At 40.3% G+C, this 21,432-nt stretch overlaps 1 protein-coding gene across 16 annotated transcripts in view; it reads left to right on the top strand.

Moving 5' to 3' along the window:
- Positions 1 to 21,432, top strand: part of ZNF521 (zinc finger protein 521) — a 277,408-nt gene that overhangs the window by 231,558 nt on the left and 24,418 nt on the right. For 8 of the 16 annotated variants that reach the window (XM_065585397.1, XM_065585395.1, XM_065585392.1 and 5 more), the window contains 3 exons: positions 355 to 420; positions 10,657 to 10,788; positions 13,710 to 13,825. The exons of 2 other annotated variants lie outside the window; for them this stretch is intronic. In XM_065585397.1, coding sequence (XP_065441469.1) covers positions 355 to 420; positions 10,657 to 10,788; positions 13,710 to 13,825 — 314 coding nt within the window. The remainder of the gene's footprint in view (positions 1 to 354; positions 421 to 10,656; positions 10,789 to 13,709; positions 13,826 to 21,432) is intronic. 6 more of the 16 variants (XM_065585398.1, XM_065585396.1, XM_065585388.1 and 3 more) reach the window with 1 other exon arrangement.

The raw sequence follows: 21,432 nt of genomic DNA, 5'->3' as shown, positions 1-21,432 counted from the left end.
TCTCTCTCTCTTTCTCTCTCTCTAAGAGGAAGCAGGTCGTTCTTTGCATCTTGGATAAACAGCTTTTCAGCATTTAGAGATTTTCTCCTTCAGACAACTAGTGGCTTTGTGCCAAAAAAGGAAGGCTCTGACCTTGCTATACACTCAGAACAAAAAATACCTGATGAGAGTTGTGTACAGTACATAGCTCGTGCTGCTGGTCCACTGCTGTGTGGAATTAATATTGACTATTCGACTGTCTCAGTGCTAGAAGATGTTTTCCCTGTAGACCTAACTTTACAACAGGTTGCATTTAGTTTATGCTGCATGAAATATCCTCTTTCAATTTTACCAATTTGTGTTTTTTTTGTGCAGTACTCGAAGGTAGATATACCTGTACTTCCACCAGTTCCAGAAGTCCCAGACGGGTGGGCATTACTAGTAGGTATTTAACATCAAACAACAGAGAAAGCTACCTCTCCAAGCAGAAAGCATGAACAACAGCAACAACAAAAAATTACATCCAACACAGCAAGAAAAAAAATCACATTTAAAATGAATGCACAATACTAAAAACCAAAAGTTTTTGACTTATATTACTCTGTTCTTAATTCTTCTGAATACAAATGTGACATTTTTATTAGTTTTTTTCCCCCATGGTTTGATTAAATTGTTAATAAGTACTTTGCCCAGCCAGTCTCTGAACAGTTCGAATTATAATTTTATTTTACTATAGGTTGGTACAAGAAACTTTCTTTTCAGGGAGAAATATGGCCTCAGCACAGGATTGAGAGCAAGGAATTGCAAAATTCTAATCTTGACTGACACTGATTGTGTTGTGGCCTTGTACAAATTATCTAGGGCCTGATCCTTCTCCAGCTAAATTTAGTGAGAGATTTTCCATTGTCTTCAATGGAAGAAGTATCAGTCACTTAACATGCCTCAGTTAAAAAGGCCTGACCTCACAAATTTCTGAGTTATCTACTCACATGAACAGGTTCATGTAAGCCAGGAGGACTGCTCATCTGAGTTAGTTACTCCAATGTGCAGGTATTTGCCAGATCAATCTCTTAAGTCTTTGGTTTATGCTCATAGAGCATTTTGAAGATGTAGTGTTAAGCTAGAAGTACATTTGAATGATTCATACTGCTACAGATAACTCATAAACTCCAGCTTTTTCTTAATGGTGCTTTTAATTTCTTCTAATAGCAAGGAGAAAACATTTTGAAAATTATTTGCAGAATATGCCATGCCACAGGAGGCTGCATAGCAATGACGTTGTGTAACCTTGTGATGTGTACATGCTATGTGATGCAACACAGATTTTTAAAAAAAACAGAACTAAATACCTTGTCCTGGTGCAGTTATGGGCAAGAAGTAACAAATTGTGTCCCATAACACAGTGACTAACTCTGTTGCTGAATTCTTGAACTCTCTCCTAGTAGCCAGATGCCTGGAAAGGGCATTTGCTACATAGAAATCTTTCTTATTTGAGATGAAAATATGACAGTTATTAAGAAGTTAGGACTTTTAGATATGGAATGAATCCTTTTTTATTTTAACCAACCTGACTGGTTAGGCATTTTGGGGTTTAATCAATGTACAGTGCTAAAGGCACTTGTAGTAAGAAGAATTCACTTACATGCAGCCAAAGTGAGTGCAACCAAGCAAAAAAGTGAACAGTTGGTGAAGTGAAATGCATCCCTTGCTTCAGACAGAAATACAGTGGAGTGAGAGATGCAGCAGACTGGGTTTCCCTTAAGCAGAGTTCATTTCAAAATCTGGCCCTGGAGAGATGAACTTTTTGCTTTAATTGAGGAGGTGGATTCTAGTGCTCGTTGCTCCATCAATCAGCACCCTTCTCCTGGTGGCTGTTCCGCAAAGGTACATTAGCAATACTCTACAAAAAGCTGCAGTGTTCCTTAGTCATAAAATAGGCCATATTGCACAATGCCTCTGGGAGCACTATTGGAGCTGAAGCCTGAGTGCCCCAGCACCATTTTACAGGTTCCAATGCACATGTTCTCTCCTCTCCAGTACTGGTACAGTTCCAATGGCCAACATACATAGGAGGGGGAAGAGACATAGCCAGGCCTTGCCTGGCTTTCTTCGCCCCATTTGGGAAGGCTAAGTTGCCTGTGTGACTCATGGATGACAGGACTAGGATTTTGCATGGCTGCTAAGCATGGGCATAAGATGGGGAAGGCTCCTTACATCTTTGCCCCAACTCCCTTCCATGTACCCACTCACAGGTAGGCACAATCTTGCCCTAAATGTCCTTTTTTTTTATTTGAAAAAGGAGGGGGAAATGTCACCCAAGATGGAACCAGGCATGCCAGGTTTCCATGCTGAGCAAACTTTTTATGACCGAGTCACAGACTGATTTAGAATTGGATTGAGAATAAATGCCAACTCTGACACAGCTCTAACTTCAGTGATGTTAATGCATGGCACTATTATATTAGGATGAATAAAAGGGTGAGGAGGGCATGAAGTCCTTTCTTCCCTCCCCCCCACGCAATGTGAGCAAAATGGTCAGCTTTTCTGAATATGACAGGACACTCCTGATTGTAATTCTGTTGCCCACCCAGACCCTGTGCTCCTAGCCTAGCAGAACAGGATGGGACTTCATTTAGACTTTTTATTAGACTTTTTTCAGTGGCAGTTCTTTCAGCGCTGTAAACATTTCCTTTCAGCAAATTCCAGCTGTATCCTTTGGCTTTAGTACATCTATTTCTTTATCACTTTACTCCTGTGCTTTTCAGAATTAACACCTTGGTGGATTGTGGTTTTTGTCTTGGGGCGGGTGGTGTGATAACGTTTGAGAAATTAAAAATGACAGAAGCTCTATTTCAATCAGGGAGAAATGATAAACATGATGCTAGAACTCGTCAGGCACTGTTCAGTTCAGCATCAAGTCTTTATAGAGTAATTGTGTCCTCTTTAACCAGGTGGAGAAAAGGCCTACCTGATATTCGAACACTAGAAGTTCTTTTTTATAGCAGGGGCTTAAGAATTACAGTTACTAGCTAGGTTTGAAATAGCAATGAAATTATTTGTAACAAAATTCAGACATTTTTGTATTTGTGTAGCAGTTGTGAACTCTGCACATTGTCATTAAAAAAGAAGCACCAGTGACACAAATATGTAAACTGAGAAACAATTGGGTCGACGTATGCATTGCAAATTACGATGCAGTCCTGCTTATTTTTTCTACTCTGTTTTTTAGTGCAAGCTGTTGTAGCCAAGGGGTTAGCTTCGTCATCTGTGCCATTTCTTCGTTACTCCTTAGACCTCTGGCTTATAAATGTGTGCTGTGAAATTAACTCAGGGAAGAGGAGAGCCAAAGTGAAGGGAAAGAAATTGGTTTAGGGCATAGTTTGCTTGGTTAAAAAAGAAAACACACTGTAGCTGTACACACTTTTGAGCTGGAAAATTACAGGAACTTCAGGCCATTTGGTTCCTGTGTTTTATGCAGAGGGCAGAGTTTACTCCTATTCTGATCAGGAGCTTTACCAGGAGGAGTTTATATCTTTGGACCTTAGCTGATAGATTGTCAATGTAAGAGGCAGAAGGACCCTTCTGGACAGCCTGGAAGATGAATGAGAGAGTCCTACTTATAAACTGATACAAATTGGTTTTCAGCGATGGCTGTAGTGTTGATCGGACAATATAAGGGGGCCCCCAGTGGTTACCAACTTAACAACTACATGTAAGTCAACCACTGAACAATTTGCTTGTCGCCACACTAGATTTTTGTTTTTATTGACAAGAAAGAAGCATAAACTTGGGACACACACACAGGCTGCTTCCCTTGTTTAAAGTTTATATTGAAATGTCACTGTCTTCAGTGAAATAACAAGTTCTGTGTTGGAGTTCAGAACTTTGATGGGCTCTGAGCAACCAGAATGTTACAACTTTATCTGTGTTCTCTGGAATAAAAGTAACAAATTAGCAGATGTAGATATTGAACGGTAGGAGAGAGGATTTTTACCAGATAGCCTACAGCTTTGAATGTGAGTGTATGTTCAGCTTCAAGATGGATTTTGTTGTTTGTTTTTATAGCTGGTTATCAAGTTAGCTGCTTACGGTAATGGGCTGCACCTCAATTACAATCTGCCTACATCCATTGAAACGCTTAATATTTGTGTAAATATTAAATATTTATATGAATATTACACACTTTTATTTGGAATTTATTCATGTTTACATTTATGTATCATCTGAGTAAAGTTTATAAATGGAAATAATTTACTTAGCCAGAGATTCTGCATGCGTCAAATTAAATTATCTTCCAACATTGGGTAAGCCATCCTCATTGCTGTTGTTAGGCTTTAACCATGTCTTACCTCACACCTTAACCGTGTAGGTGCACTTTTAAATCTCAGTTTTGTGATATACAGTGGGCACTTTGTTCTTAACTCCCTTATGGAGTTATTGGATCTATAACGTGAAGGACATACTGACTGGTTTTGCAATGTGCAACACCAGGGACTGTAAGGTATGGTTTTCTGTTTGATTTGGAAAAGTGTAGGTTTTATAGGTTAATTTCTTTCTCATTGTTCAGCTAACTCATTTGCACTGTAATGTACTTTCCTATTCCTCCTCTTGATAGTTGGTGTTTTAATACCTATGTTGCAAGCAGTATTCTAAATTTAATCCATATAGCGGTTGTCTAGAATTCCATAGCATTGCTTATTTCTTACCTATAACTCTTAATAAAAAATAGGGCTGTGCCAACCTATTATACCCTTAATAGAATATTCTAATGGTTATTAAATCAATTGACTCTGAATCTCACTTTAATAAATGAGTCAGACAGTATTTTCCAATTACTGTCAGCCGCCACCTTTCTAAAGAGCAGAAGATTATTTTGATTGAATTTTTTAAAGCTGTTCAGCACTTTTTTTCCCCCTGCTCTTACTCGAAGAATAGCAGCTCTCTCGTGTGGGGAAGAAGGCCTCTTGGACTGTATTCTGACACTCCATTGCATTTCAGATTTATCCCAAATGTAAACTGAAAATGTGGCATTTCACTGGCCCTTTATTTATTAATGATATAATACTTTATGCACTGTTGTAGTGCCTTAGCAAATTGCCTGCTAAATAAGAGCCAGATTGTGGCTGGCCATGCACAAGTATGTAAGAAGACTCAAGAAATCTTTCCAACTCCCTTTTTCCCCTACCTTATACCTCCACAAGGAGCGTCCACAACCCCAGCCTGTTCTTGTATACCAGAGGGAGATACAGCACTAGCGACACTACTGAATTCTCCATAGGAAGCAGGGCAGGGCAGAGCAATGACCTAGCCCTCCTCTGCACTAGCTGTCACACCAAAACCAGTAGAAATATGGAGAGGGTACAGTGTTCGCCCTCACACATGCACGCACTGCACCTTTGAAAGGCAGAGATCACCTTGATGTATGCTCCCTTGGTGTTTCCAGAGGTCTTCTGTGTGTCTCAGCAGTCACTGTGCCAAAATGCCTGTAGGATCTAGCATTAATGCAGAGCCTCTCTTCTGTCATGGTAGTCTTAATAAAAGCCATAATTAGTCATAATTAAGTAACCTCATAACACCCTTGAGAGTTAGGTAAAAACTACTATACCTGTTTTATCGATGGATAATCTGAAGCAGAGAGAGTAACTGATTTGCCCAAGGTCACACCATAAGTCAGTAGCAGAGCTGGGAAACCCCAGAACTCCTGACTCCTAATCCAGTGCTATGTGCTAACTATGTTCCTTCCTCTTAAATTTAAGTTATGCACTCTCACATTCTTGAATTTAATAAGTGGAAATTTCCCATTTATTCCAGGAGTGGAGCACACGGTAAGTTTTATGTCAAAATTGGAGTGAAAAAAATTGTCCCATGTAAAGAAAATCCCAAAGCTACAGATGTGGGAAGAAAACAAATTTGTTCGCGTTTTAAATGTGATCTTCATAACTGTAAGGGCTAGGCACATTTATTTTTGAACAGAAAGCTTAGATTCTGCAGACATTGATGGTTTCTTGCCTGGGGAAGTTACCCATTGCCAGAGGTGAGTGGGTGAAGTGAACTTTTTAATCCCTTTTTATAAGCCTTTAGGAAAATGAAATTTGCAATATAAAGCAGGCTAAGTAATTTTAATGTTTGTGACCAACAGATCTCATGGATACTGGAAATATAACAGTCATATTTTAACAGGGACCAACTGTTCCTGAACAAGTAAAAACATTGTATTAGCCAAAATTAGGTATTCTTCAAATCAGAATTCATGTTTAATTAAGATAATTATTGTGGACCATGCAAAGAGAATTCCATATCCCATTCCTGTTTGAATTCCACTATATCCCAGTATCTCAGTTCAGGAATCCATATCCCCTTGGAAAGTTTTGAGAAATTTCCCTTCGAGGTGCTAGTGGTATAGAATGACTAGCACCATTAATTTGCCAATGCTAACTCTGTGTTTCAAGGCTCGGCATTATTTTCACCTTGATGGGTGAAAGAGCCAGGGATGAGCTCCCTTTGTCCCACTTGCTGTGAGTCTGTACGTCAGCATGGAAAACACCCTAACATCCTACCTGGCTATCTATCTAAGCTAAGGCCACAACCTTCCCCCATAGGCTTGTTAGTGCATAATTGTCCATTATTGGGATTTTCTCTGAAATACCTGTACTGGCCAGTGTTGGAGGAAGGATACTGGGTAGGTGGATGTTTGGTTAGATCTAATATGAAAATACCTATTTCCTAGTGGGGGAGGGGTGGAGAATGCCAGTTCAGGATCTTCAGAAAGAGAAGCACCAGCTTTGTGTGAGGCTGCTGAGTATACATTCTTCTTCGGCACCACCCACTGCTGGAGCCTGCCTGTTTGTGGGAGAGTACCTTGTAAAACGTGCATCACGTGTTATGACCAGGGCCAGCTCTAGGTTTTTTGCTGCCCGAAGCAAAAAATTTGTTGGTTGCCCCTCCCCCGCCCCGCCAGCCCTGGGCGCTCTCCCCCTCCCCACAAACTGCACCCTCCTGCTGCCCCAGCCCTGGGTCACTGGTAACTCGCTCCCAGGGCGGGTCATTCAGCAGGAATTTTGGAGGTGCACAGAACACAGACAGGATTGGTTCCCATATGGTTACAGAACTGCAGTAAAGTGGAACAATTTTCAGTTTGTGTGATTGAAGGATATCTGGATGCATATTATAAGACTTTCCTACATAAATGAGGAAAAGTTGAGGTGCCTTTATTATTCTTTTGTTCCATTCTTTGTTTCTATGGGGAATTTGCCAATGCACAATCACTGTCTTCCTTTTAAACAAATAAAACTAAAAAAAAAAAGCAATGGCTGTTGAAAATAGCAATTCCAGTCCTAATAACCACTGGGAAGCATTTCTTGCTCAATTTATTCTACTTTTTCTACAGCAAGTTACAGTGGATCAGTATATTTGATTTGGGAGAAATGAAGTAACAGCTGCCCAAATTGAGCTTGAGCACTCCTGAATTTTGAGGGTGTTCAAATCTGGAAGGCAAGTGCTAGATTCCCTTTCTGAATATTAGCTAAATCTGGAAAAGAAAAGTCAATTTCTGCTTCCATGGCTCAGAAGTGTAAATCCTCCTACGTGCCTGGTACTGTATCTAAAGCTGCCCAGGTCTTAGTAGAGCCTCCCCTCCCTTACTTTTCATTTTAAATTCTAGTGATAGAGAAGGGCACTGTCCATTTAGTCCACCCAATTCTTTCTTTGGGGGAGAGCCCAGGGCTGGGGCAGCAGGGGGTGTGGGCGGGGGAAGCCCAGGGCTGGGGCAACACAGGGATACGGGGGGTGCCCAGGGCTGGGGGAGCGGCAAAAAACCTAGAGCTGGCTCTGTCTCTACCAGTCACAGCAAGCTGTAGCATGAGATTTCAGTTCTACACTCCTTCCCCCTACCTTTCCTGTAATTGCGGCCGAGGGAATGCTGGGAAATGTAGTTCTTTCCCTGCTCCAGGGCTGGCTCTATAGGCAGGGAGCTAACCAGGAACTACAGCTCCCAGGGCCTCCTGTTGGTTCTCAGCTCCCATGCTGGATTCTTGCGCCCCTGCAAATTTGCCGCCCCAAGCAACTGCTTGCTTTGCTGGTGCCTAGAGCCGGCCCTGGTTATGACCATACCTCTTAATTGTCTTGTATTGGGCAGGGTGTCCAGTACTTTGGCTACTGTTTCTGTCCCTGTCCTGCTGTGTTTACACAGCTGTCCTCCATCATGATAGTCATTGGGCTGGGATGGAGAGATCTTCTCCAGTCCCCTTGGTGGCTGAGTTCTGTGCATGCTGCTGCCTTTAAACCCTTTTTCTCCTCTAAACAGATGTTTTCTGGCTTCTTGCCCACCCTTGTGGTGATTAGATGGAGCAGGGCTTATCTTTGAACAGTGGTTACAGACTCTAAAGAGGGTTGGCAGTGTTGGCAGAAGGATGAAAAACCTAGGCAGCTTCTTGAGTATCCTCTAAAACGGAGCATCCCCACTGAGGATGGAAGATGTTTTGGGTTCAATATTTATTAATTTATATACACTGATTTATAAAAGATGTCACAGCTCAGATAGCCCTCTCCTTCCCCCCTTCCCATCTATGCACTAGGCTTCTAGATCAATTTTGGATAGAATATCAGGCATCCAGCAGAGCATAGATCACGGTGAAGTTAGATACATGAACTTTGTGCACAAGCAAGTTATGATCGTCTGACCCTAGCATATATGGTCTCCCAAGATAGACGAGCCATTTCAGTACACTATGATCACTGTTTCAATGGGTGAAGTTAGATAGGAAAATCTAGCAGTGTTTTAATAAAGGACTTTGTAAAGAACAAAAACAAATTGCTATGGGAAAAGCTAAAACTCTGCTTGTTGGTGTGTGCCTGGCTATCCCTGTGAATCTCTATCCTGCTGCATGATGACTGACAGGAAGGGAGAAGGGGAAAGAGAAGCATATAAGCAATAATTTTAAAGAGCCAGAATAGGACCAAAAGTTTCTATATTCACAGCTAAGTTAAAACATGATTTTATCCTGTTGGAAAAGCAAAGTTATGTGCATGCCTATATTATTAATTCTGATTACTTAATTGAGAGAACCCCTAAAATAAAGTGTAATCCTTATGGCTTTGTAGGTTTTGCTCTACACCTTCTCAATATGAATCTTCTCAATATGAAGAATTCATAAACCGTTTAGATAATTATATTCAAGAAGAATTTGCTACAGCCCCAAATACACAATGGACTTTTCCTCTTATGAAATTTTAAAATTTAGAATGTCCTGTGTAGCTTAGTTATGCTTTATTCCCCTCTCCCCTCCCCCCCCCAAATTCTTCCCTGGCGCTTGCTTATACCAAGGCTGAATTTAGCCTTCAGAGTAATTCAGCCTAACAAAAACACCAGGCATACAACTGAAATGATTTCAATTCTGGTTAGTTATGAAGGGCTAGGTTAGAGACTGACTGTATGACACCATTCAGTTTACAGGTTCCATGGCATGTTTTCTTTAAATTAATTGGAAGAATTTTCTAATAGAATTAAACAAACAAAAAAGCTCGTGTGTGCTATGTGTGTTCTGTTGACTATCGACAGCAGTTATCAATCTGGCATGTTGGTCATTATGGTTACTAATCACTCTAGTCGGTGTTGTTTTAAGCAGAAGGTAGACAGTTTGACATTTATATATTTGGGATAGAGAGAGGGCTTTCCTAAATCATTTTTTCACCTAAGAAATGTTGTAGAGATTAGTTGGTTGCCAAGCTGTGTGTTATTGTTTGATTTTTAGTAATCAAATATTGTATTTACCTGCTAGATCAATGTTATTTGTGTAACACACTAGTGACATACAGAAGGACCTTTTCTAAGCTGTGCTATGGGAATTGCCCCCTCTGCAATAGGGCTGGAAGCCGCATCTTACTTAGCAACTGTTTCTAAGTAGGACAGCCATTCACTGCCTAAAGCTAGGAGTGATGTCTGTGGAAGAGAGTGGAAAAAAGCATGAGGAACCTATAGGTGGCAGTGGAAGGGTTTTAAGGCCATGTGATATCACCAGGAAAGCCTATGTCAGGGAACAGTGAGGGGCTTCAGAGCCTCTAGGAAAAATAATGAGTAAAGGAAAAAAATCTATGATTATCAAAAAGGGTGTTGAGAGCCTATAAAAATTTGAGTATGAGTTTGGTAGCTGTCTGCGAGAGAAACCAGGAGCTGGAGTGAGAAGGGAAAACTGGAGTGGGGAGTTATATAGGAGATTATACAACACTGGCTTGTAGTTGAAGCCTATGCATTGTCATGCTGGCTGGGGGGGAATACCACTGAGAGTGGCAGAAGGATCATTTAAGCGCACAATTCTCATCTTTGCTGATAGAAGCCAAACATGTCATTCCTTGTGCACTCTTTTGGAAATATATTCATTTGTGATTGGGTGGGTGTGTTAGGGATGTATGTTCCCTGTTCCAGAGCTAGTTTCTTAGTGAAATCTAATACATCTGCATTTCTATCCAATGACAATTATATGTACCAAGTCTTTGGCTTTGTATGTTTTGTATGCTCTTAAACCTTGCAGATGAAGAATATTTCAGAAGCCATAGATTTTAGGGGCATCTGGTTTATCAGGACTAGATAAACAAAAAACTGTTCAGTCCATAGATCATATTGGACTTGTCACTTTGTAATAGCCATGATGAATTTCACCTTCCTTTTGATTTCTCCACCAGACGAAGGATTGAACCATGAATGTAAACTCTGCAATCAAACATTTGACTCTCCTGCCAAACTTCAGTGCCACCTGATAGAACACAGCTTTGAAGGAATGGGGGGCACCTTCAAATGTCCAGTCTGCTTTACAGGTAGGCAGATGGGATCAGTACATTCCCTGTCATTCCCTTAGCCTATGCATACAGAACTTTCATTTATATGGCCCTTAGTATTAATGTCACGTTACGACTTTAGGTCAGTTTTGGGACACAATGTTAGATTTGTGCTCATTAGTAATATCGATTAGAAACTGTTTAAAAAATCAGGCTTGATGGAAGGTCAGGCATGCATCTACGTGAATTGCATTTCAAAGTTATTTATCAGAACTTTGTATTTTTAGAATTGCAAAACTGATTGTTACATTCATACACCTTGGTTTCATCACTGTCATGTTCTGAACTTGCCAAGGGGAAAAATGACCATCAATATATACTGTCCAGTTATAGAAAATGTGGTAAATGAGAGCAGAACTTGGGTAAGGAGTGCTGGCTTTGGCCCCAAAAGCATGCTTCAGTGTTCTCCTTTGGACCAACTGTAATGCTCCAGTTTAATTTAGTTGTTGGCACTAGAAAAGGAGAACCTTCATAATTTGCTTTTGGGGAAATTTTGCACTCCTTACACAGGGCCAAGTTCTGCTCTCAGTCACACGGGTCTAAATGTGGTTTAGTTCCTCTCAGGTCAATAGATATGCATTGGTATAAACCCAGCTGAGAGAGTGGCTTGGCCTAGAAGGACTAAGGAGTACAAGATTTGACCTATATAATGAGGGACAGAAAAATGGTGGATAAAACTTACCCCCCAATTGTTCTTGAAAATGAGAACACATTCAAAGGATGCACACAGACTTTTTTTTAAAGGGCAATAGGCCTTTTTTTTAGCAGACTGTTTTCTAAAATTATACCTTAAATCAGTGGTTCCCAAACTTACGTCCCTCGGCCCGCGCCACTTCCAGCAGTTCCCATTGGCCTGGAGCAGCGAACCGCTGCCAGTGGGAACCGCAATCAGCCGGACCTGCAGATGTGGCAGGTAAACAAACCGGCCCGGCCCGCCAGGGGCTTTCCCTACACAAGCGGCATCCCAAGTTTGGGAAACACTGCCCTAAATCACAAGTGTTAATATGTATCATAAATGCATAATTTGCTTTATGAAATGAAAATCTGAGACTGTTGCAGAACTATAGAAAAACATGACAAAACACACTTAGGGTATTCTTCTATCAATAGCATGCTAATTTCGGAAGCCATTCAAGGTTTCTGTTCTCCATTAATGGGAGTTAAGCCTGTGCATTGATAGGCAAATAGACCCCTTAATACCTTCATTTTATCCCTCTTTGTTTGGCAGCTCCCCTCCCAATAAAACTTAAGTACACTGTACAAAAGAAAATTAAAGTTGAATTTTTCTTCTTGCAGATAGAGTGGCTGGCACTGATTATTACCTCACTTCATTCAGGTTACATATTTCTGTTGAATTATAAAATTTAAAAATATATAGTTCATTTTCACTGCACAGCTTGCCATAGTCCTGTCTGAGTCTGTGTATAGTTCTGCCTTCAACAGTTTGCCTGTTAGGCATCTGCGTTCAATAATTCTTTCAGTGAGGCAATTCTTTGTCTTTTGGTTTTATTATTGATTGTACGAGAGTTTTTTCCTTGTCTTTGTGTACACATATGTAAGGAGTTGATTTTCTTTTACTCTAATATTGTGTGTCTAAGGATTCCAAGAGTTTAACGACAACAAGTTTTGGGGGTGTTTTATGCAGTATACAAACTAGCATCTGTAAAGGGTCTCCACTGGTGATTCTCCACGTGAGCGAGATCCCCGATAAAAAAATAATCTTTTAACGTTTGAGCGAATAGCCTTGGAAAATGTGTTAAGGAGTATGGAGCTAAGTCGATTCCAATCTGTGTGAAACCTTTTTTCCTTTTTGCTGACGGGGTAAATAGACACAGCATTAATCGTAAACAATGGTGGTTTTTTAGCAATGCGCTATTAAATTATTTCAGTATGTCTTGCGAGAATATTAAGAACTTAAAAATCACCAATATACATTTTATATGGAAAATGGAATCTGAGCAGTTTTTTAAGGTAATGAGAAATGTGATTAAAATGTATGACTCACAAGAACAATATTCTAATATTTTTTGTTGGCTTGAAATTAGAATAATTTTAATGATTAGGAGCGGAGTCAAAGTCAAATGCCAGCATCTTTAATAAATCCTTTTCCTGCCTATACAGATTAATATTGTAGATGCAAACTTTTTTAGGTCACAGTGCACCAGGCATCCATCAGAAGTCAGTGCTGCCAACCCAAACACTGCCTCTGGCATATACAATTTAATTATTAATAGTATGTCTCCTAGGTAAACTGTTACACAGTCTTAGGGCCTTGTTTTGTAGTCATTAAAATTGAACATGTTTATATTATTGAAACCCTTGCATTCAGTGTGTAGGCAGAGTTGATCTTAAAGTATCCAAAGAGAATTTACCTGCAGTTCTGTTTCACATTCATAGACATTGCCACACTCCAGCTGTGGGATATAATTTTTAGCATTAACACATTTAAATACAGAACTGTTTGTTAGCTTTAACTTTAGGCAAATACAGTAACGGGGCTTTGGAACCTATGCTTTCCAGACCTGTTGAGTGCTAGGAAATAAGTTTCATGTGTGTTCATTTTCAAGATAGTGTGCTTGTTGACTTTCAGTTCATTTTAAAATAATTTGTAAGAGAAAATGGCATTTCTAAATCTTTATATTTGAACTATATTGATTGTTTTGGGGGGCGTCTCTTTCCCAGACATTTAGTACAATGCCTTTTCTTAAAAAAAGGGACCTCACTGTGTAGATGAATAGTGTTGGTTGCGTCTATTAGTGCAACAGTATAATATGAAATTACAGTGTACCAGCTTAATTCTACCTCTTGGAATTACTGTGCATAATGGTGAAATGTTTACAAATGACTTTCCACTTATGAAATTAAATAATGAAAAGCTCACTGTTGTTTTAACATTTCAGTGTTTGTTCAAGCAAACAAATTGCAGCAGCATATTTTCTCAGCCCATGGACAAGAAGACAAGATCTACGACTGCACGCAGTGTCCGCAGAAGTTCTTCTTCCAAACAGAGCTGCAGGTACCATATTCATGAAGAGGACTTGGATTCAGGGGCTGTAGCAGTACTGAGCAAATGTGTTCTGTAGCTGGGCTCATTGCATTCCTTGCTCTTCACTATGGGTTGGGGGGTACCAGAGGAAGTATAAACAAAGAGCAAAAAAAAACTTGTGTATAACTCACATGAGTAGCATTTCATGCCACTTGTAAGAGCCATCAGTAACAGAGCATCTGACTTGTTAGTTTAAACCTAGACAGTAGGGGCAACCATTCGACTCCTGCTTCGTAGTTTGGTGGAGATCAAGAGTGTTTCAGAATTGATGTTCTTGATATTTTAAGAGAGGAAAGGAGAGAAATGAGCAGCTTGCATTCCTATTTAGCACCCAAAACAGCCAGTGAATAGAAGAATGAAAATGGAGCTTGAGTTCTCTTCTCCTTCTGGCAGTCAGCAAGAAAGAGCTGGCATAAGAAGGTGGGAATAAAAGAAGAGTAAGCTACAGAATGCAGTAGCATATTGTACCCCTGTCCAGCAGCTGGTCAATCCAGCCTCCCATAAATATTAAACTTTCGATAAAATTAGTTATAGGAATATTTCATTGTCTTCTACTTCTTGTACACTGTCTGTAGGATCAGTAGAACTCTCTTATTGTTGGAGAAGAATAGGACAGAAGGAGGGGGAATAAATCTTGTATACCTTCTGAAAACAAGTTTGGGTCAAAGAACGCCTGGTTATATGCTAATGTAGCTGCTCTCTTTCTCTTGGAAAGGATCATTACATTGCTAGTACTCCTGAAATGACATGTCACATTTATAAAGATCAGAAGAAGAGAGTACCAAATGTTCATTAACGATTTTAATTCACGTTTGAATATTATCAGAAGAGTGTTTGGAAGTCAAAGTTCCAGGATCTCCATTTGCTAAAAGGGGATCAGTGCTGATGACATAAAGCAAATATATTTCTACTATAGTGTTATTTTTTACTCTTCATGTTCTTTGTTTGAAGAGTGTGGTGCAAAGCACTATACTGAAGGTGTTTATAATTTTTATAATATAGACTGTTGTCTGTAAGAAGCTTAACTGAGCCTCCTCCATTTATTTCACTTTTGACCAGAGCTAGATTTATCCTTGTCATTAGAGATAAGAAACTGGGGGGGGGAGGTGTGTGTGTGTGCGCGCTCATTTAGTATGTCAGTTATTGTAATTTTAATGTATTTAAAACTTAATGCTAATACTCAGGATGACAGTATGAATGATTTCTTATGTGGGAAAAGAAATTAGATTTTGAGGGCTTACACTAGGCTTCAATATGTTGTATGAGAACTGGATATTGAGATCTATCAAGTTGTATTTCTCTTTTAGTGTGAGTGGGTGGGCATGGGTGGTGTTGTGCCTGTACAGTTTAGTTTAACCGTACTGTGTGAGAAACTGGAATGTCAGCCTTAATTTTCAGTTTTTCCAACTTTTGTTGGAATCAGTCTAGGGACAGATGGGACAAGGTGGCAGTGTTCTGGTTTTGGCAAAACCTCTGATTTAGCCCCAGACACCAGCATCCTCTTCCCCTCATGTCCAGGTCAAACCATCTTCACTTCCATCTAGTCTGGCACCCCATGATACCATTCCACCCACTCTGCTCCACTGGCATATTTCTTCCCACCCCACTCAAGTTTTGATGTCTTCCAGTAGGTGTCTATTGTCCTTTAAGGCCATTTTTCAGTGTCTTGAGGTAAGGGTGCTGCCATCTGCTCACCTGTCATCTGCATCAGAACATTCCATAGATGGGAATGTGTAGTCCTTACAAGGTAGTCTTCTCCTCTCACCTGGGCGGTCCAGTGGAGAGGGGGTAGCCATTGTGCTCACCACCAACTTCACTAACAGTTCCTGCCTATGTGAAAACACCCTAACATCCTACCTGGCCATCTATCTAAGCTAAGGCAGAGGGCCGCAATTGTAGTGCTCCCAAGTACCCGAGCTACATCTCCCAGCCATCCCCTAGATGCTAAGACTGCTTTATTTAGAGTCCAGCTCAGAACTCATGCACAAAGTCTGGCCACAGGTGAATGAGTATCAAATTTGTGGATTAGGGAAGGAAAGGATCTAATACAGTGGGGGAGAGGATGAGGGGGTTGGGATTAAGGAAACGATGAGTAGATTTAGGGCTGATGAGAGATAAAGGAGAATTTACCAAAAACACCTAATGAAGATTTTCTTTTCAAAAACCAACAACACCTCAAAAATTTCAATTTGAAGGTAAACCAAATGGAAATGTGTGTTTCCTTTTTTGTTCTTTTTGTTTAAAAAAAAATCAAACATTTTGTTGAAACCAAACTGTTTTTGCCAAACACTTCAATTTTGATGAAACTACATTTTTGAATTAAAAATAATTTTGGTCAGAAAATTTCAACCAGCTCTATTGTTCATTACTGTGGTATCTGAGGTGCACAAATAGGGAGGTGGGGAGGGAGAGATGAAGAACGGTAAAAGGAAGAAAAGAGAGACTGCTAGGGACGAGAAGACAAAGGGGGGAAATGGAGGAGATGAGGGAAAGAGTGGTGAAAGGAAACAGGAAGGGAAAAAAAAGAAAGAAAAAATATGAACAGCAGATCTTGAAATAGGTTTTTTGGGGAAAAAGACCAATTAAACAAATAGTGTAGATAATATTGATGCATATAACATAGAGAGAGATAGCTATCTGTATGACATCTACAATAGAGATAGATAATATAATCACCTGTCCTCTGCCTACTAATCCAGCTCCCCAGGAATGTTGTAATATTTCCAAACCTGAGCAGCTTCAAACAGCTGGCTTTTTCTTTTTTATTAAAATCAAATCAAATATTTTCTCCCCTCAGAAATCACTCCTGCCGAAGGCTTAGGATAGGGTTTTTATGGCTTCCTCTGACCCCAGCATATTTGAACTCATATTAACTAAAGCACCTGGCTTTCCAGTGAAGGGTGCAAAAGTACATCTGAATAAATAGACATCTTCTACCTGTGCTTCCCTCTCTTGTGTTGGTTGCCAATTCACTTCAGGGTGACTTTAAGGTGTTGGTTACTACCTACTGCACAAAGCCCTAAATAGACGAGATCTCAGTTACCTCAGAGACTGCCTCTGTGTCTCACCATGCCAGCTGCATTTGTCTGGAACACACCAGCTTCTTGTCCTATGCTCCAGCTATCTATCTTCAGCGGAACTTGGGGGTAGGGCATTCTAGGTAGCAGGCCGTCACTTCTGGAATCTGCTCTTGCTGAAAATATGTGTAAGCACGAGCCTGGCCGCATTTAGAATGCATTCTAAGATGCGTCTCTTTGTTCAGGCTTTCCACTAGCTGCAGGCTCTGGGAATCCCTAGCATTTAGCCTACTGGCTGTTTTCTCCATCACTGTCCTTTAAGCTTGTGTTGTGAGAGGGTCACAATTTATTTGTTCACTATATTTGGGAACGGTTGTTTGCTTTTCATCAAAATTATGCACCTACTACATGTGACAGATGCTAGTCATGTCACTTAATGCACTTCTAGACAATGCTCAGTTACTGGGTTGATGAGGGAAACGTAAGAAAAACAGACAGAGAGAGAATAGATGCTGTGGGGTTGGCAGCCTTACGCATGCATATAACAATGACGGTTTTAAAGGAAGAGACTACATGGATGCAGACAATATATGCATTATGCTGACCTATAGCTTTATATGCAGCTTGATAGGGCCCAAATCTTCACAGTAGAATTTTTTCTGTGCTAATCTGATTCATGTTGTTTGAAGTCTGGAAGAGCAGACTGAATGAAAATGAGGAGTCCCACATTTTATACTCCCCCACCCCTAAGAAAATGCCATATCCACATCTACCATTCTTCTGGTCAAAAAAACTAGGACTCCCTGTAGGGACTTTTATATCACCACTGCTTCTTAAATGTCCAGCGGAGTCACAGTTAACAACACATGGCACAGCCAGGAGCTGCTCTAACTTTAGGCAAACTAGGCAGCTGCCTCGCACAGCAGATTTGGCCCAACTATCCCCCCTGACGAGGGGTGGCCAGGCCAAGCCTGAATGGTGTTACGACCCTGTGCACCAGGTTACAATGGCACTCACTCAAATTTAACCCAGCAGCTACTTCATCAAGACAAAGAGGCGGCCGAGCCAAATCTGTCAGCCTAGGCCTATGAAGAGCGGGGGTCTACTGAACTTTTGCCTATGGTGGCAGATTGTCTTGAGCGACTTCTGGGAACAGCCGCCTCAGAGGCAACTTCTGATGAGCTGGGGAGTAAACCACCTGTCCTGCGAGTCAGATCTAAAATATGCTTTTTAGTTATTATTTGTATTGAAACAATCTTAAATGAAAATGAGTACACTATTAGTTTTAGGCCCCCTCTAAGGCCTGTGCACGCTTTTCAGCAAGAGTATTTGCAATTACCAATTAATTATTCGTATGTATTACAATAGCACCTAGAGACCCTAATTGAGATCAGGACCCCATTGTACTAGGAATGGGGAAAAAATACATAGTAAGAGACGCACTCTGCTCCAGAGAGCTTACAGTCTAAATAGACAAGCTAGACAAAGGATGGAAGGAAAAAGAGAGGCAGAGTAACTTGCACAAGGTCACGTAACAAGTCAGGGGCAGATCTGGGAATAGAACCCAGGTCTCTTGAGGCCCAGTTGAGTGCCCTATCCCTTGGACAATGCTGCCTTTCTAATTATTAATCTAATAACTGGCATAGCATCTGTAGCTTTCACAGAAAAACACAGACCTTAATTTTAATAATCTCAACAGACCTTTCTTCTCCCTCCCCTGCCAAAAGCATTCTTCTTCTGTTCAGAAACAGGTTTTAAAAGTCTTTGTTGCTCTGCTGTAACTGGAAGAACCTGCTTTTAACTTTTTGGGGGATACTTTTATTTCTCTAGAGGGGAAGCAGATCTAAAGCTTCTGTTATGGACTTAGAACAGTATGCTTGAAGAGGCCGCTGGGTTGGTAACTGGTACAGGCTTAAGGGTTCTACAGGATCCTAAAGCCTGTCTGTTATTTTTATGCCTGTAAAATGAATTGAAATTGAAGAAATATTTAACTAAAACTATTTATTCATTTAAAACGTAACACTTTAATAGTACTCGCATGCTTAATGCAGTCTGGATTTTTCAGAAATAACCTTTTAATATTTTTTAAATTAAAAATATCAATCTGAACATCAGATGAGCTAACCAGTTGCAAGCTAGACAGTCATAAAGCTGTATATACACCTCCCAGTATTAACGGCCTAAGAACTCCAGTACCTGAGATTTGAGTATATGGCTATATTTGTCTGAATAACTATAACTAGTATACATTTTTTACATCCATCACCCACAGTACTGAACTTTTAATTAATGAGAAAAGTGATAAATCTATCATTATTGTAGCCCAGTGCTGTATTATTAATAAAAGGAGATAAAACCTATTAAAGAGATTCTCTACCCTCCCCCCCCCCCTTTTTTTTTTTTTTTGTCAGCCAATTTCCCCTCCCTGGCATTGTTTTTTTCTGGATTGTTGGATTATGCCTAAATGGCATTAACCATTTGGATGGGCTTGCAAAACAATTTTTTGTGGCTTCCTGGTCCCCAAAAAAGAAAGGTAACCAATTTGTGTCCAGTTTTTGTGTTATGCCTATGGCCAGCCCAAAGTTGGCTCCAGGTTTATTGAGGGTGGACGGCAACAGGATTCTCTGAGGCAGGTTAGTTGACTCATTTTAGATTGTTTAAATGTGGGAGTGACGGGGGGGAGGGGGGGTTAGACCAGCCTCAGCCTCCAGTAGAAATGCAGCACTTCTGCTTCTGCTGTGGTCTGTAAGTTTTGCATGTGATAATTGTCAAAATAAACTGGGGTTCCTGGGCACTAGGCCAAGTCAGAAAGGATTTTGTGTGCATTCTGAGAATCATAGCATTTATTTAACACTTTGCAAACATTATCTAATTAATTGACTCAGCCTTCCCAAGGGGTGGGTAAATACCTCCACTTTACAGATATGGAAACTAAGGCAAGAAACAGGTGGCTAGGAGTCTTTATCCCATACTGGTGGATTATGGCCTGGCCTCAGTTTTACATGCCTTTGCTATCCCGCATCTGGAGTACAGCAATACCATGTACCTTAGGAAATTCCAGATAGTGGAGAACACTGCAGCTCATCTACTCAGCAACACTGACCACTGTGAGCGCATCAAACCCTACAAGGGCTTCCCATAGAATATCAAGTCAAATTCAAGGTCTCAGACCTTATCTTCAGGGTGCGCAATGGCCAGGCTCCTGCATATCTAAAAGATCACTTTCAAGAATGTTCTCACAAAGAAAAGGCTTTGAAACATTTTTAAATGAAATCAGAGATTATCTCTGACCTTTCTAGTTCCCCAGAATCAAGGGATGAGGGGGTGGGGCACAGATACTGGCTTTGTAGGCCCTATAGGCCAATATGCAGTGGGGAATAACTTGTCAGTTCTTTTTAAAAGGAAATCTGTCTGAAATCCAATTAACATTAAAAGCTTTAGGCCAAAGTTTCCAAATTTAATGGCCTGTTTTTCAGAGGTCCTGAGCACCTGCAACTGCTGTTAAAGTCAATGAAAGGTGTAGGTCCTCAGCACCTCAGAAAATCAGGTCATAAGTGCCTAAAGTTAGGAACCTACATAGAAACACCAGATTTCCACAGACATTGAACACCCACAGCCCCCATTAAGGTTGCAGCTAAGTGCCTAAATAAGGACTCGAGTTTCAAAACAAAGACACCAAATTTGAAAACGTTGGCCTTAGCCTTTTGTAGATAAGCAGAGTCAAGCTGCTAGAGCAGATGACAGGAAAACGGGAGAGCTGGGTTCTAATACCAGGTGTGCTAATAACTTTCTGGGGAACCTTGAACAAGTCACTGAATCACACTGTACCAAACTTTCTCCATCAGTAGAATGTGAATAGTAATACCTATATCGCAAGGGTAGTGATTTGTTAATTACATTCATGTTTGTGCTTTGAAGCCTTTAGATAAAGAGTGCTATGGAAATTTAAAATATTATTATTGTTTGTGATTCTTATTTTTTCCTCTGCATGCCTCAGAGCACAAACTCAACTGTAGAGCTGCTTTTAACAGGGGGCTGGATTTGGGATCTTTTAGGATTTTTTTTTTTCCTTCTGAACTGTGTCCCTTCTCAAATGGTCCCAGTCTCTTCTGATGCTTGGAACTTCTGCCCTGAGAAGACAGAACAATCTTTGATTTTCATTGCAAACTTCTCTCCAAAAAGTCAAACAGGCTTTTACTTTGGACTCAAGAAAGATACAATGGAAGTACTCACACTTCAGTTACTTAAGAAAATGTCTTCAAAGTATTTCTCCTCCAACTCCTTTGCTTCAATGTCAGAGAAAGTTTAAATACCAAAAATAAAATAAAAACTCCAAACCCACCGAACTTTGAATTCCCTTCCAGGCCTCTTTCCCTATGAGGATTAAGGGGTTTTAGGGCCATATTAGTCTTCATACCGTAATACTTTTCTAAAGAAGAAATTTCCAAATTTGGAGCATATGAGCCCAACCGTCTTTGATTGGCCTATTCAAACATAAACCCTCCCAGTAGGTAGTTCATGAATATTTATAGCACACAATAAAATCCACCAAGCCTGATG

This window comes from Chrysemys picta, chromosome 2 (assembly GCF_011386835.1).
Source record: "Chrysemys picta bellii isolate R12L10 chromosome 2, ASM1138683v2, whole genome shotgun sequence".
Lineage (NCBI taxonomy): Eukaryota > Metazoa > Chordata > Testudines > Emydidae > Chrysemys > Chrysemys picta.
This window is presented reverse-complemented; position numbering and strand designations above follow the sequence as displayed.